At 34.7% G+C, this 14,403-nt stretch overlaps 1 protein-coding gene across 1 annotated transcript; it reads left to right on the plus strand.

Moving 5' to 3' along the window:
* Nucleotides 1-339: 339 nt before the first annotated feature.
* On the plus strand, nucleotides 340-8,449 carry LOC133197584 (deoxyribodipyrimidine photo-lyase-like). The gene is made up of 6 exons (XM_061333690.1): nucleotides 340-1,528; nucleotides 2,004-2,088; nucleotides 2,452-2,678; nucleotides 6,541-6,735; nucleotides 7,392-7,629; nucleotides 7,788-8,449. Exons 1-6 carry the CDS (start codon nucleotides 377-379, stop codon nucleotides 8,153-8,155), a joined length of 2,265 nt encoding a protein of 754 aa, XP_061189674.1. The 5' UTR covers nucleotides 340-376; the 3' UTR covers nucleotides 8,156-8,449.
* Nucleotides 8,450-14,403: the final 5,954 nt, after the last annotated feature.

A 14,403-nucleotide genomic window follows, 5' to 3' on the forward strand; every position in this document is an offset into this window, starting at 1 on the left:
GAGATTTATTATATATTTATTCTCATTTTAGTATCAATCATCACTTATAACATATAACTGTCTTTAAAAATAAAGAAAAGAAAAAAGGAAGTTTTCAACGGAATGTTACGGAAATTGACGAATATACAATTTTTAGAATAAGAACATCGAACCCGATTGATACATTCAAGATCTGAAGTTTTTATAACATCTGTAGACTTTAAAAAACTATCACACTTTTATTCATCAATATTTAATTATTTTGACTATCATAAACAGCTACATGATTATGAATTGTTATCTAGATTCATTATTATTATTATTTGTATCGGGATCAGATTAACCCTTAGATTTAGAGGGATTCCGATACAAGTTATGTAAACTTTTCATTTTGACAATGGAGACGACAAGTGTGAAGGAAATCTTACAAAACTTTACGTCTGGGATAACTTCTGCCGAAGAATGTTTCTGCTTAATAGTTTCACTTGATGGATACGATTCAATCAGACAACATTTTCTGGCGTACATTGACGCTCTACAGCTCACAAACACAAAAAAGTACCATGAACTTTGCAACATTTATGTAAACTACTTCGAAAAACCTCCATCGGACACGTTTACGGACCCCATAAGTTGCAGTGTTGAGAATGGATATTTGACTAGTGACTTTGGGTATGAATTAGATGTAGAGCTTGCATCTGCGCTTTCAATAGAGCAGAAAGAAAGTCCCAAATCTTCATATGCCAGTCTTCTGTATGACAAATCAACTGGATCAAGTGTTTATGACTCAAAAAGTGAGGAGAAGAATGCACAAATCCCAACTGCAGAAATACCAAAACTTTCCAACAACACTTCATCAAGTCAATCTTCAAAAAAGAGGAAAAAGCAGGGCAGGGCAAATGGTCAGAGTTCTGAAAGGCAACTGAAAAGACCTGTGTTGTACTGGCTCAGAAGAGACCTACGTCTATATGACAATCCAGCATTATGTGCAGCGTCATGCATGAATTCACCTGTAATATTAGTTTTCCTCTGGTCAGAATCTGAAGAGGATCCAGACAATGTTGTGGCTGCTGGGGGTGCAACAAAATTATGGCTACACCATGCTCTGAAGGAATTAGATAAATCAGTAACTGACAAATATGAAAATAAAATAATATTCAGAAAAACAGATTCATATCAGAAAGAAATAATGAAATTGATTGATGAAACTGGTGCCAAAACATTTATTATTAATGACATTTATGAGCCATTTCTCAAGCAGAGAGATGACAAAATCTGTGAACAACTACAGAAAAGGGGAATCATCTGTAAACGTTATCATTCCTACTTGTTACATGAACCAGGCTCAGTGTCTACAGAGTCCCTCGGGATGAGAGGAATTGGTTCAGTGACTCACTTTATGGAATGTTGTAGGCAGTCCTCTACACAGCCTATAGGGCATCCACTGGATGCTCCTGGTACTCTACCAAGACCTGAACAGTATCCAACCAGTGTGTCTCTGTCTGACTTAGGATTGGCAAAGATGCCATGGAGAAAAGATGGAACAATTGTAATTTGCTACTTTCTCAGTATGATTCATTTCTGAACACATTTTAATAAATATAGTGCTGTTGTCATTCTATATGTAAAGTCTTATTCTGCAGGTTTAGATTTCTCATATTCCTGGAAATCAATAGACTTGTAGGAACTATATTTGTTTTAAATACATGTATATAATTATAGAGCATCTGTAGACATCAGAAAAATCAAAGTTTCTAGTAAAAATAAGGGAACTTACATCCATACAGAAAAGGGACTTAATAGCAGTAATTTCCCCCCAAAAAAGGGATTGAAATCTGACATTTGGCTTGTATATTATATTCAAAAAATTTTAGGAAAAAAATTGATCAGAATTTATTTAGGGAAACACCCTGAATTGGACTGATTTTAAGGTGTAAAAAAAAATTGTACAGTATACTTTTGATGAAGAAAGAGTTACATATTTTTTGAAAATGCATTCTTAACCGTGCTTCTCATTTCTTTAGATAAACTGGGCAGCACCTATTGTAGAAAAATGGGATTTTGGAGAGAATGGAGCTTGGAATGCATTGGAGGTCTTCTTGTCTGAAGGTAAATATTCAGGCTTTTTTAAAATACTTTCAAGGGTATATTTATGAAAGCTTGAGGATTAGTCAATAAATGCTATTATCTTTGAAAAGTTGCACTCCTTGAACTTAAATTGCATAAGTTGCAGAGTTTAATCTTGTAGGGTTGTAGCAATATATAAGCATCAGTAGATGAAACATATTGGTACATTGCTATGTAATATGCAGTATTAAATATTGATACATGTATATTAATATACATCAGATGTTTATTAATGTATTTGTCATAAGCTGATACTGAAATATGTATTAGATGCTACAGAGATGTATTGTTGCCTGTACATCCTTATTATGATCTGTTATGTTACTTTGTGTCTTCTGTTTTTAGGTGTAAGAAAATATGAGAAGGAGTCGTGTCGTGCAGATCATCTGAACACCTGCAGGATTTCTCCTTACCTTCATTTTGGCCAAATCAGTCCCCGAGCCATACTGGAGGAGGCCAGACACATGAAATCTCCCAAGTTCCTCAGAAAGTTGGCATGGAGAGACCTTTCCTATTGGTTGATGTCCCTTTGGCCAGATCTCCCTTCACAACCTACCAGGGTACATTACAGGGTAAGACCGTTTACCAGGGTACATTACAGGGTAAGACCGTTTACCAGGGTACATAACAAGGTAAGACCGTTTACCAGGGTACATTACAGAGTTAGACCACCTAGCAGGGTACATTACAGGGTAAAACCACCTACCAAGATACATTACAGGGAAAGACCATTTACCAGGGTACATTACAGGGTAAGACCATTTACCAGGTTACATAAGAGGAAAGACCATCTACCAGGGTACATTATAGAGTAAGACCATATACCAGGGTACATTATAGAGTAAGACCATCTAGCAGGGTACATTATAGAGTAAGACCATCTACCAGGGTACATTATAGAGTAAGACCATCTACCAGGGTACATTATAGAGTAAGACCATCTAGCAGGGTACATTATAGAGTAAGACCATATACCAGGGTACATTATAGAGTAAGACCATATACCAGGGTACATTATAGAGTAAGACTATCTACCAGGGTACATTATAGAGTAAGACCATCTACCAGGGTACATTATAGAGTAAGACCATATACCAGGGTACATTATAGAGTAAGACCATCTGCAGGGCTTGAAATACATGGAAGTATTTTTTTTTCACTGGACACTCAGGCTATTAACTCATTATTTTACTGGTCAGTCAATAACTTTCACTGTCCCATTGGGCTAGTAGTTCTGAAAAGAATGGGTCCAAGAACAGTGCTTAAACACCCAATTTTACGTTAACGCCCCCAAAATTTACCTTATTCGAGATCAATAATATTCCGCCTGTCAATCATTCAAAATACAATGTCTACTGATTTGATTGACAGGCCAGCTACCTGTGCTACCTGATAATCTGAGTTCGCATGTTTCAGAAACAATTACCTGGTCACGCGTAAAATGCTTTCATGTACCGCATGGTCGCTTTGTATGTATACACTCTGGTAAAAAAAATTCAAATCGCTGTTATATTGTTTGGTAATTATATTTCAAAAATTGAGAGGAGATAATTAAACATTGACTTTATGATTTCTTTTTAAATCTCCATTGTTATTTGGTACTTGAAAGCAATATGAATCAAAATATAAAAATTATTTACAATAGTGTCTCACAAAATTAGACAAAAATGCGTAATGTTGATCCTGATTACCAAAGACAAACTTCCTGTGTACTACAGTGTGTATAGAGATTTTTGACATCTTGAGTATTGGGGTTTTCCAGGTAAATAACACTAGTACAACTAAGACCACTCCCTCTCCTCAGGTAACCATACGGTAAAAAAATTGGGTCTTTAACAAGGACACTGCATGGCGGAGCTTCCCCTAGCAAAAGAGCACATCAATCCTGATATAAATTATTGCTTCATAACTTCCATTATGCACACACTAAGTCATTCATCTGCATAAGCCCATCACAGGTGAGTTAAGGCTAGGTATAGGCATTTCTATGCAAATAATGTAATTAAAATGCCAAAGATCTATATCTATTATACAGGGAAAGTTAAAACTTATTGTCTAATACATACTTGGTACCCACGACATGAGATAGCCAGTACACATTATGACGTCATTGTTCTTTACTACACAAGATTATAATGGATATCAACAAAAATGCAAGGGCATGCTCTATTTAATTCAACTGAAACAAGGTATATTTAGAAGCAAAATATTTCAAAGTTTGCTGGCATTTCTGCACAAATATCAGCAGTTCAGTTGTATAATTCCTATTTGTAAAGTTTTAAGTTGAATAAGGGTGAAATGTACAGTCCGGTATAAGTTTTCTCAAATTCCGATCAAATGAAAAAATGCCTAGGATTTGTGCAGCAGTTTAATTAATCTATAGAATATTCTTTTTAGCATTATACAAGTTTTATGTAAAAATAAATAGGGTAATCCCTTGCGCTGAAGATGTTTTGTTGATGTGTTTTATTACCTCCAGTAGGTAAGATCAGTGACTTCATAGATTGATGTCATAATGTGTACTGGCTATAAGATATCGTGGGTACTAAGCATGCTTAAGAAAATAAATCAACACTAATCTTTCTCTGAATAATAAATATACCTTTTATGCGTTTTTATTAGCTCATTTGCATAGAAACGCCTATACCTAGCCTTAACTCACTGGCGATTACTACATCCCCCTCCAAATTCATTGAAAGGGGATTAAAATTAGACTACATTTAATGTACATGTAACTGAATCTATTTTCAATTTTAATAACCAACAGTTAAAAAAATCATATTTCTTCACTGTCGAATTTTAATTCTTAATCACCTCTTGTAGTGCCACTTTTAGATTCAGCATAGCCCTTGTTTACTGCACATATTTCTTGTTTATTGTAATACATTATATCTTGTTCCACCGTGGTGAAACATCATTTAGAAAACATTACAATGAGTAAGAATACACTCCTCAAAAAATTTGTTTTTAGAAATCTTTGTGATATTAAATAAACATTGCGTTATTTCATAGTACAAACTAACAAAACAAGGAATCTGTCTAGTAAACTAGCCAACTATGAATGAATTTTGATTTGCATAAAATAATCACTGGTCCCAAGAACATATGCTTTCTAATAGCACTAGCCCAAATCCAAAATTTGCTGGCCCCAGACCAGCGGGCCATTAATTATTTCAAGCCCTGACCATTTACCAGGGTCCATTACAGGGTAAGACTATTTACCAGGGTACATTACAGGATAAGACTATTTACCAGGGTACATTACAGGGTAAGACTATTTACCAGGGTTATTACAGGGAAAGACCATTTACCAGGATACATTACAGGGAAAGACCATCTATCAGGTTTCATTACAGGGAAAGACCATTTATCAGGGTACATTACAGGGAAAGGCCATCTACCAGGGTACATTACATAGTAAGACCATCTAAACAGGGTTCATTACAGAGTAATACTTTTTACCAAGGTTAATTACAGGGTAAGACTATTTACCAGGGTTCATTACAGGGAAAGACTTTCTACCTGGGTTCATTACAGGGAAAAACTATCTACCAGGGTTCATTACGGGGAAAGACCATATACTAGGGTCCAGGGTACATTACAGGGTAAGGCTATTTACCATGGTACATTTCAGGGAAAGACCATTTACCAGGGTACATTGCAGGGTAAGACCACCTACCAGGATACTTTACAGGATAAAGTTAGTTGTAAATTTTACTAATTTTAATGACATGTAACAAATTGTGAATTCATCTCAGTTTCACAAACTGTGAAGGCCCAATTTAAAAAATTCTGGAACCAGGTGCCTCAGTCTGTGTTTTGAATAAATTCAGTTAAACCTATATCACTGTTTATGACCAAATTTTCATGACATCTTATTCTCATGAAGTAGCTAATGTAGATTCCTTATTTTATGCTGGTACTCAATATTGCGAAATGGTTCTTTGACATCAAATCGCCAGAACAATAAATGAATAATTCGCACTTGGACAGTTGATCAAAAGACTATATTGATTTTAACACCATAAAAATAAAAGTCTTTTTTTTTTTTTATTTTGTAAGTGCTGCTTCTAGTGAAATTTTGTGATAATTAATTCCTCGCATGTATTTACATATGTAGGAATCTACTGTAACAGTACTGGTATTTGGTACTGTATCTATGATAAAATTTTCACAAACTCCGGTTATTGCTGCTTAAATATGACCTTGATGGAAAAAACATATATGTGAATAAAATTTTTGTTAGCAGACAGTCTCACATTATTACATGAAGATAAATTTCTTGCAAATAAAAAGTGATTTGGTACACAATGAAACATTAATCTAATATCTGACATACAACTTCAATTGTCTTTGATTTAATATTAGTACACTATCAACAATGCTGGCATAAGTTTTAAAGCACAACTAAAGAATATTTTTTTTTTATTAAAGGACCAGGTGTGGAGCACTAACAGGATTCACTTGAAGGCTTGGCAGAAGGGAAGGACAGGGTTCCCTCTTGTGGATGCTGCTATGAGACAACTGTGGTTAGAGGGGTGGATCAATAACTACCTCAGGCACGTGGTGGCCTCCTTCCTCATATCCTACCTCCGCATTCACTGGGTGGAGGGATATAGGTGGTTCCAGGTATACACAAAATTTATTTTCTTGTTGTGTTAATGGTGTATTTTCCTGATTTAAATAAGGTATATTTACTTCTTGTGTTGATTTCCCTGACTTTTTTAAAAACAATTTTTGAATTTGCTTTAGTGTCTTTAAAAGAAGGGTGTACAATGAGTGGTTATATAACAGCCCAGCTTTGTGAGGATTTAGGATTCAATGTTGTATTACAGGAGTAAAATAACAATTAAATGCTATATCACATATTTAAAGATTTACTGTGATGCTTTCATTTCATCATATTGAAAAATTCTCACTGGATTACGTAGTGACAATCTAACTATACAATTCATTTAAAATAACCTGTCAGTGTCTTTTGTTTTAAACTTCATGTAAAATACTTCAAATGATTTTTTTATTCAGTGTAAATTACATGTAGTAGCTATGCAGAAAACAGTGTCATTTAGAAAGATATGGAAAAAGTTTTTTTACACTGAATTGTCAGTACTGATTATAATTTTCACATGATACAATTATATATAATACAAATATAAATAAGAGCAATTCAAAAAAAAAAAAATGAGTTCAACTGAAGAATTTCACTGAAAGAATCTAATGCTAAAGATTCATTGTATAAGAAAGTAAGTGAGATATATATATTTTTTGTATTGTGAATTATTTAGGACACTCTGTTGGATGCTGATGTGGCTATTAATGCTATGATGTGGCAGAATGGTGGTATGAGTGGTTTAGATCAGTGGAATTTTGTCATGCATCCTGTGGACGCAGCCTTGACCTGTGACCCAGATGGAGCTTATGTTAGGCGGTGGTGTCCAGAGATTGCCTCCCTCCCTAACGACTTCATACACCAGCCCTGGAAATGTCCCCCCTCCATTCTTAGAAGATGTGGTGTAAAATTAGGTAAGTTCCATACACAGATCTAGGTTTGGAGTATCCTTAGAAATTTCCATAGCTTGTTAGAACATTTTTTTTTGCTGGACATGGACTGAACCCTTCAGATGTTTTCCTTCCCAATAAACAGCTCTTAATATTCAATTGATTCTTATTGATTTCCACAGGAGAGACATACCCTGACCGAGTTCTGACAGATCTGGAACAAGCCAGGGAGCAGTCATTATCAGACGTTGTAGCTGTTCGCAAAAAACACCCAGAGTATGTAGACAGACGGACAGGTAATGACCTTGTACCTCTCCCTAATGGCCTCTGTCTCCCAGTCATCACAAGAATGGAGTTTAAATACAAATCACATCACCCAGAGGCTAAGGACAACCCTCACACAGCTGTACTTAGGGGGTACAGGTCAAGGAAAAGGGATGAAGCCATCGCTTTTGCCAATGAGAGAGACTTTATGGCAAGCACGATGAATGAATGTATGAAGATGAATGAAAGGAAACTCAGAGCAAATAATCTTCAGTCCTTTTCTTGACATTGTGTATAGAGGAATAATCATTTCTGAGCTTTCATGGACAACACTGCTGATATATTGTTTAAATCTAAAACAATAATCCTGTGATATGAGCGAAATTTGTGAATGTTTAAAATTGAGGAGAAAGCTGTTGTTAATGCATAATGCCATATGTAAATTATTAGTCTGGTTGATATTAAGTGAATGATGAGAAGTTGTTACATAATTTAGGATACCAGAAAGATTTTAGATCATTACTCATGATCAGACTTGTTTAACCCTATTTTGCCCTGGGAAATAAATATAATACAGTAATTAAGCCTTTCTTTTCTTCAGTTGAAGAAGTATATTTAATGGGTTTTCTGCCATTAAGAAATTCTGATTCCCTGATGGTTTAAAGTATTTTTACTTACAATGTAATTAAGCTTTGTTATGAAACGAGTAATTGAGGATTATATAAACTTATTTCTCAGTCAAAAAAAAATCATGCAGGGAAACAGAATATGGTGCTAAGCTTTAATCAATTTACACTTAGAATAGAACCTTAAAAATTTTAGATTTATACACTGTACTTATACACTGTACATACATGTGAAATGATTTGTGGTGTCCTGCAGAAGGTCAATGGGGTTTTCCTGGGGACCAATTAGGCACCGAAAATGACATTTGTTTTCTACTATTCCCTCTATTGGCCTCCAAACTCCCGAGCCCTAGAATTGCAAATCTATTGAAATTTAATAATTATATTTCAAAAGGACAAGGTAGGCTAAGACCCCTTTTTGGCCCCTGGTTTTGGGTGTCTGTTAGAACGATGCAATAGTTCATCATTAGAAATCTACACTCATCCCTGTCACAAAATGAGTATTGATTCTTAGTAAGGGGATTCAAAGAGGTCACAAAGTGCCAATTTCTGCATTTTCATAATTTATTCAAATTTTCATAAATTTTAAAGCACATTCTTTTCGGAAATCAGAGCTCAAGCTTGCATATATACGTCAAATTTAATACATTTCATTTGTATTAGATGCATCTTTTGTATGAAAATCTAAGATAGGCAAGCTTAATTGTGCTTTGTGTTCTCCAAAGTGAAAAATATCTCATTTTTTATGAAATTCCAACAAAGCTGAGGAATATTCCGTAAAATGTCATACTAAGTCACTTTCTTTTTACATCCTTATACACTTTGAATCAAAATTAGTGCTGGTTTTAAAGCAAGCAACATTCAAAGTTCTTAATTGCAAACCATCACAATTTTAGCTGTGTACTGATTTTTATATCAAATAAGGGGCCAAATTTTGCCGTTACCATACCTTGTCCTTTGAATTGGCCTCTGCTTAATGTAAAAGGAGTTTAAGGAAGAAGATGGTGTGTCAGATGGAGCGGAATAACAGCAATATACCGGGTACCCGAACTTCCCTTAGAAAGTGCGAGTATAATGTATATTGAAGTCATGCTGATCTCTAAAACTTTTTTAAAAATATATTTCCATATAGTGTTCCAAACTTTCTCTGACATTATGAATATAACAATGCAGTTCAACAATGAACTGCTAAGTTATTCAGAAAGTAATCTTGGTTTTGGCTACGGTGATACGAGCTCACTACGTCATAAAAAAGAGAGTAGTACATGTTTATTATAACGTCAGAATATTAAAAACAAGATGTGTTTATGAAACAATGATGCCCCTGTATGGCAACTTATAGTGAAGGTTAAACTTTCTCAAGTGCAAATCAAATATTTTGGTACCCAAAGTAAGGTCTTGTCTCGAGAAATATACCTGTGAAATATGAAAGCTCTAGCAGTAACCATTGAATAGATATGGAAAAGATTAAAGTTTATCAGAAGTAAGTCAAACATCAATTAAGATCAAGGTGAAACGGTCAAAATTAATGGTGACCAAGGAAAGCCTTCTCACAAGAAGTACACATGAAAAATATGAAAGCCCTAGCACAAACCATTCAAAAGTTACGGCCATCAAGGTTAAAGTTTTTCAAAAGTAGGTCAAACTCCAAGGTCAAAGTTGTTGGTAACAAAAGTAAGATCTTGTCACAAAGATTACATATGCGAAGTATTAAAGTCTTAGCACCAACTATTTAAAAGTTATGACCAAGGATAAAGTTTTCCAAAAGTAAGTCAAACTCCAAGGTCAAGGTCAATGGGCTATCATTGTTGGTATCCAAAGGAAGGTCTTGTCACAAGAAATACACTTTTGAAGTATAAAAGCCCTAGCAACAACTGTTCAAAAGTTATGGCCAAGATTAAAGTTTTCCAAATGTAAGTCAAACTCCAAGGTCATAGGGTCAAAGTTGTTGGTATTCAAAGTAAGGTGGTCTTATCACAAGAATTACACGTGAATTATGAAAACCCTAACACCAACCGTTTGGTTAAACTTTTTCAAGTGCAAATCAAAGATTTTGGAACCCAAAGTAAGGTCTTTTCTCGAGAAATATACCTGTGAAATATTAAAGCTCTAGCAGCAACCATTGAATAGATATGGAAAAGGTTCAAGTTTTTCAAAAGTAAGTCAAACATCAAGATCAAGGTCAAACGGTCAAAATTAATGGTGACCAAGGAAAGCCTTCTCACAAAAAATACACATGTGAAATATGAAAGCCCTAGCACCAACCATTCAAAAGTTATGGCCATCAAGATTAAAGTTTTTCAAAAGTAGGTCAAACTCCAAGGTCAAGGTCAAAGTTGTTGGTATCCAAAGTAAGGTCTTGTCACAAAGATTACATATGCGAAGTATTAAAGTCTTAGCACCAACTATTTAAAAGTTATGACCAAGGATAAAGTTTTCCAAAAGTAGGTCAAACTCCAAGGTCAAGGTTAATGGGTTATCATTGTTGGTATCCAAAGAAAGGTCTTGTCACAAGAAATACATATTTGAAGTGTGAAAGCCCTAGCTACAACTGTTCAAAAGTTATAGCCAAGATTAAAGTTTTCCAAAAGTAGACCAAACTCCAAGGTCAAAGGGTCAAAGATGTTGGTATTCAAAGTAAGGTGGTCTTGTCACAAGAATTACACGTGAATTATGAAAACCCTAGCACAACCGTTCGAAAGTTATGGCCAAGGTTAAAGTTGATTTAAGTTTTGCAAAACTGGGTCAAACTCCAAGGTCAAGGTCAAAATGTCTAATACGATGGTACCCAAAGAAAGATCTTGTCACAAGGAATACACATGTGAAATATGAAAGTCATTGCTCCAACCAATCAAAAGTTATAGGGCAATGTTAAAGTTTTTGCGGACAAACAGATCAACAGAGAGACGAACGGACAGGGCAAAAACTATATATCCCCGAATCTTCGATTACGGGGGCATAAAAAGATATACATGTATATGCAGCTTTATTAATGTTACTATAAAAATCGCTAGCTGTCATTGAGCATGAATTAACAGACAGACTGACTGTGCTAAGATGTTTTACACGTACATGTAATTGTGCGTAAAATCTACCAAAAAACTACACATTACCGATGTCAATCTCATTAAACAGGTGTAGTTGGTACTCACTCGTGTGATATCTGGCTTCCTAATCTTCTTTTATTTAAAAAAAAACATCTGAAGTCATTATGTTTGATATACGCTATCCTCTTTGCTATTTACATAAAAGATAAGATCTTGAAAAGGCCCTAAATCATATGTCACCGACATATGTTTTGATCCTGCAGTTGGGTTAATTTTTCTGCTTAAGTTTTGTATGAAATGTAGCATCTTGGCTTAGATCGAGGAAACAATAGAAATGAATGCCAATATGCCAATTTTTCCCCCTTAAAAATACAAGCTTGGCAAGAATCTCGAGAAACAAAAATATTGAGCACAAGCAGTTGTATAATCAAACGAGAGCAACCTTGACTCTGTTTTTTTTTTTAATTTTAGATTATGCACATAAAAAAATGAAATTTTATCCCAAATATAAAGGGGGGGGGGGGGAATTTAAAATGAAACCTGGACCTTTACCATCTGAGGATGCTTGCATATTTATATCACTTATTATGTCCCAGTTGTTGCTGAGAGGAAATTAAATATTATGCCCCCGTAATCGCAGATTTGGGGGCATACAGTTCCTGTCTTGTCCGTCCTTCTGTCTGTCTGTCCGCAATAACGTTAACCTTGGCCATACCTTTTGATTGGTTGGACCTATGGCTTTCATATTTCACATATGTATTCCTTGTGACAAGATCTTTCTTTGAGTACCTACATATTTGACCTCTTGACCTTGAAGTTTGACCCACTTTTGCAAAATTTTACAACACTTTAACCTTGGCCATACCTTCTTGGGCTTTCATACTTCACATGTTTATTCCTTATGACAAGACCTTCTCTTGGGCAACAACAATTTTGAATTTGACCCACTTAACAAAATCGTTAACCTTGGTCATAACTTTTGAACTGTTGGTACCAGGGCTTTCATATTTCACATATGTTTTCCTTGTGACAAGACCTTCACTTGGGTACCAACAATTTTGACCCTTGGACCTTGACCTTGGAGTTTATCTACTTTTGAAAAACTTTAACATTGGCCATAACTTTTGAACGGTTGGTACTAGAACTTTCATGATTCACATGTATATTCTTTGTGAAAAGAGCTTTCACTGTGTACCAACAAATTTGACCCTTTGATCTAGACCTAGCTTGGAGTCTGACCTACTTTTGAAAAACTTTAACCTTGGCCATAACTTTTGAATAGTTGGTGCTAGGGATTTCATATTTCACATGTGTTTTCCTTGTGACAAGGCCTTCCCTTGGGACCAACAGTTTGCATCCGTTTACCTTGACCTTGGGAATTTTACTCGCATTTGAGAAACTTTAATCTTCGCAATGAGCTGCCTTACGGGGGCATAAGTGTTTCACAAACTCATCTTGTTTTAAAGATAAAATGTCCTATATATTACTTTATCAAACTTTCCTCCCCTTTTGTGACTCACACCTAGGGACCATGGATTAAAAAGTACACTATATCTGAGAATGTTAGCATATTAATACGACTAATCATAGCCTTGCTGTTCTTAATCAAAGAATTTAATTTTTATAGAGTTTTTCCTATATATTCTCCTTTTGTGGATCCAACCTTACCCTCAAGTCCATGATTTGAACAAATCTGAGTCGGGATTTTCCAAGGATGCTTACATATTTACAATGTATATAACCAATCTTGTAGGCTCTGCATATCAATTTGACTAACCAAGACCTTGCTGTTCTTAAGAAGGCTTTGTTCGTTTGTATTCTTATGTAAAACTTTGATCCCGTATAACCGTGGGGGCATGATTACCTGAATATGCTTGCATACCAGTACATAAGGACTACTATACTTGAGAAGAACATTTTAAAAAGATTTTCCCTCTGTATTCCCATGTAAAATTTTGATCCCCCTTTGTGACCCCACCTTACCACCGAAGCCATGATTTGTGCAACTTTCACTTTAGTTTTGTCTTTGAGCTTTGGTTCTTGAGAAGATTTTGAAAGTATACAGAGAATTCTTAATTAAAAAGTAATGACGTTTGTTTTCTACTATTCCCTCTGTTTCTTGAAGTTATTTTCATGACTAGAATTTGTTGAATAAGACTGAAATAGAGATGCATAATTTTAAATTTATATATTTATATAATATCGGTATTCATAAAAGCAGATTAGTAATTCCCATAAATATTGTTAGAACAGTAAAGAATCGTCGTTTTCTGTTGTTAATTATCAGAAATAGGGCAATAGGACACAGGGCTACATACTGACATACTGTTACGTTAAATGAATGTAAATAATTAGAGCCTCGAAACTAACAAGACTATATCGATGAAAAGGTTAATTAAATTGTATGTATACTTAGGTTGTAATACGGCATAGACGTGCTTTTTTGCGTTAATTAAGCTATGTACATCCCCTCTTTGAAATTTATTTTACCACACTTTTTCACCATTTTCACGCGTATTTAATTAATTTTATTTGAGTTATTTTCCCTTTCCTGTAGGTAAGGAGTTTTTTATGAGTTGTTTTTTTTTGTGGGTGGTTTGTTATTATACTTTGCTAAGACAAAGGGTTCATATTGTTCATTTATTTAGCAAAAAGAAAAAAAGACACAGGATTTTCATTTAGATATGTGAAAGAAAAACACAAACACAAACAGAATCTTCCTGAAATGAGACAAATTTACATATAATTTCTATGATAAGACCAAAAGATAAAAAATGAAATTAAAATCAAAGTAAAACAAAACAAAAACAAAAAACATCTTTATGAAATGAGACAGATTTGCTTTAATAATTTTGCTCTAG

This window comes from Saccostrea echinata, unplaced genomic scaffold (genome assembly GCF_033153115.1).
Source record: "Saccostrea echinata isolate AGI-Se365-2 ecotype Australia unplaced genomic scaffold, CSIRO_AGI_Sech_v1 ptg000030l, whole genome shotgun sequence".
NCBI classification, from domain to species: domain Eukaryota; kingdom Metazoa; phylum Mollusca; class Bivalvia; order Ostreida; family Ostreidae; genus Saccostrea; species Saccostrea echinata.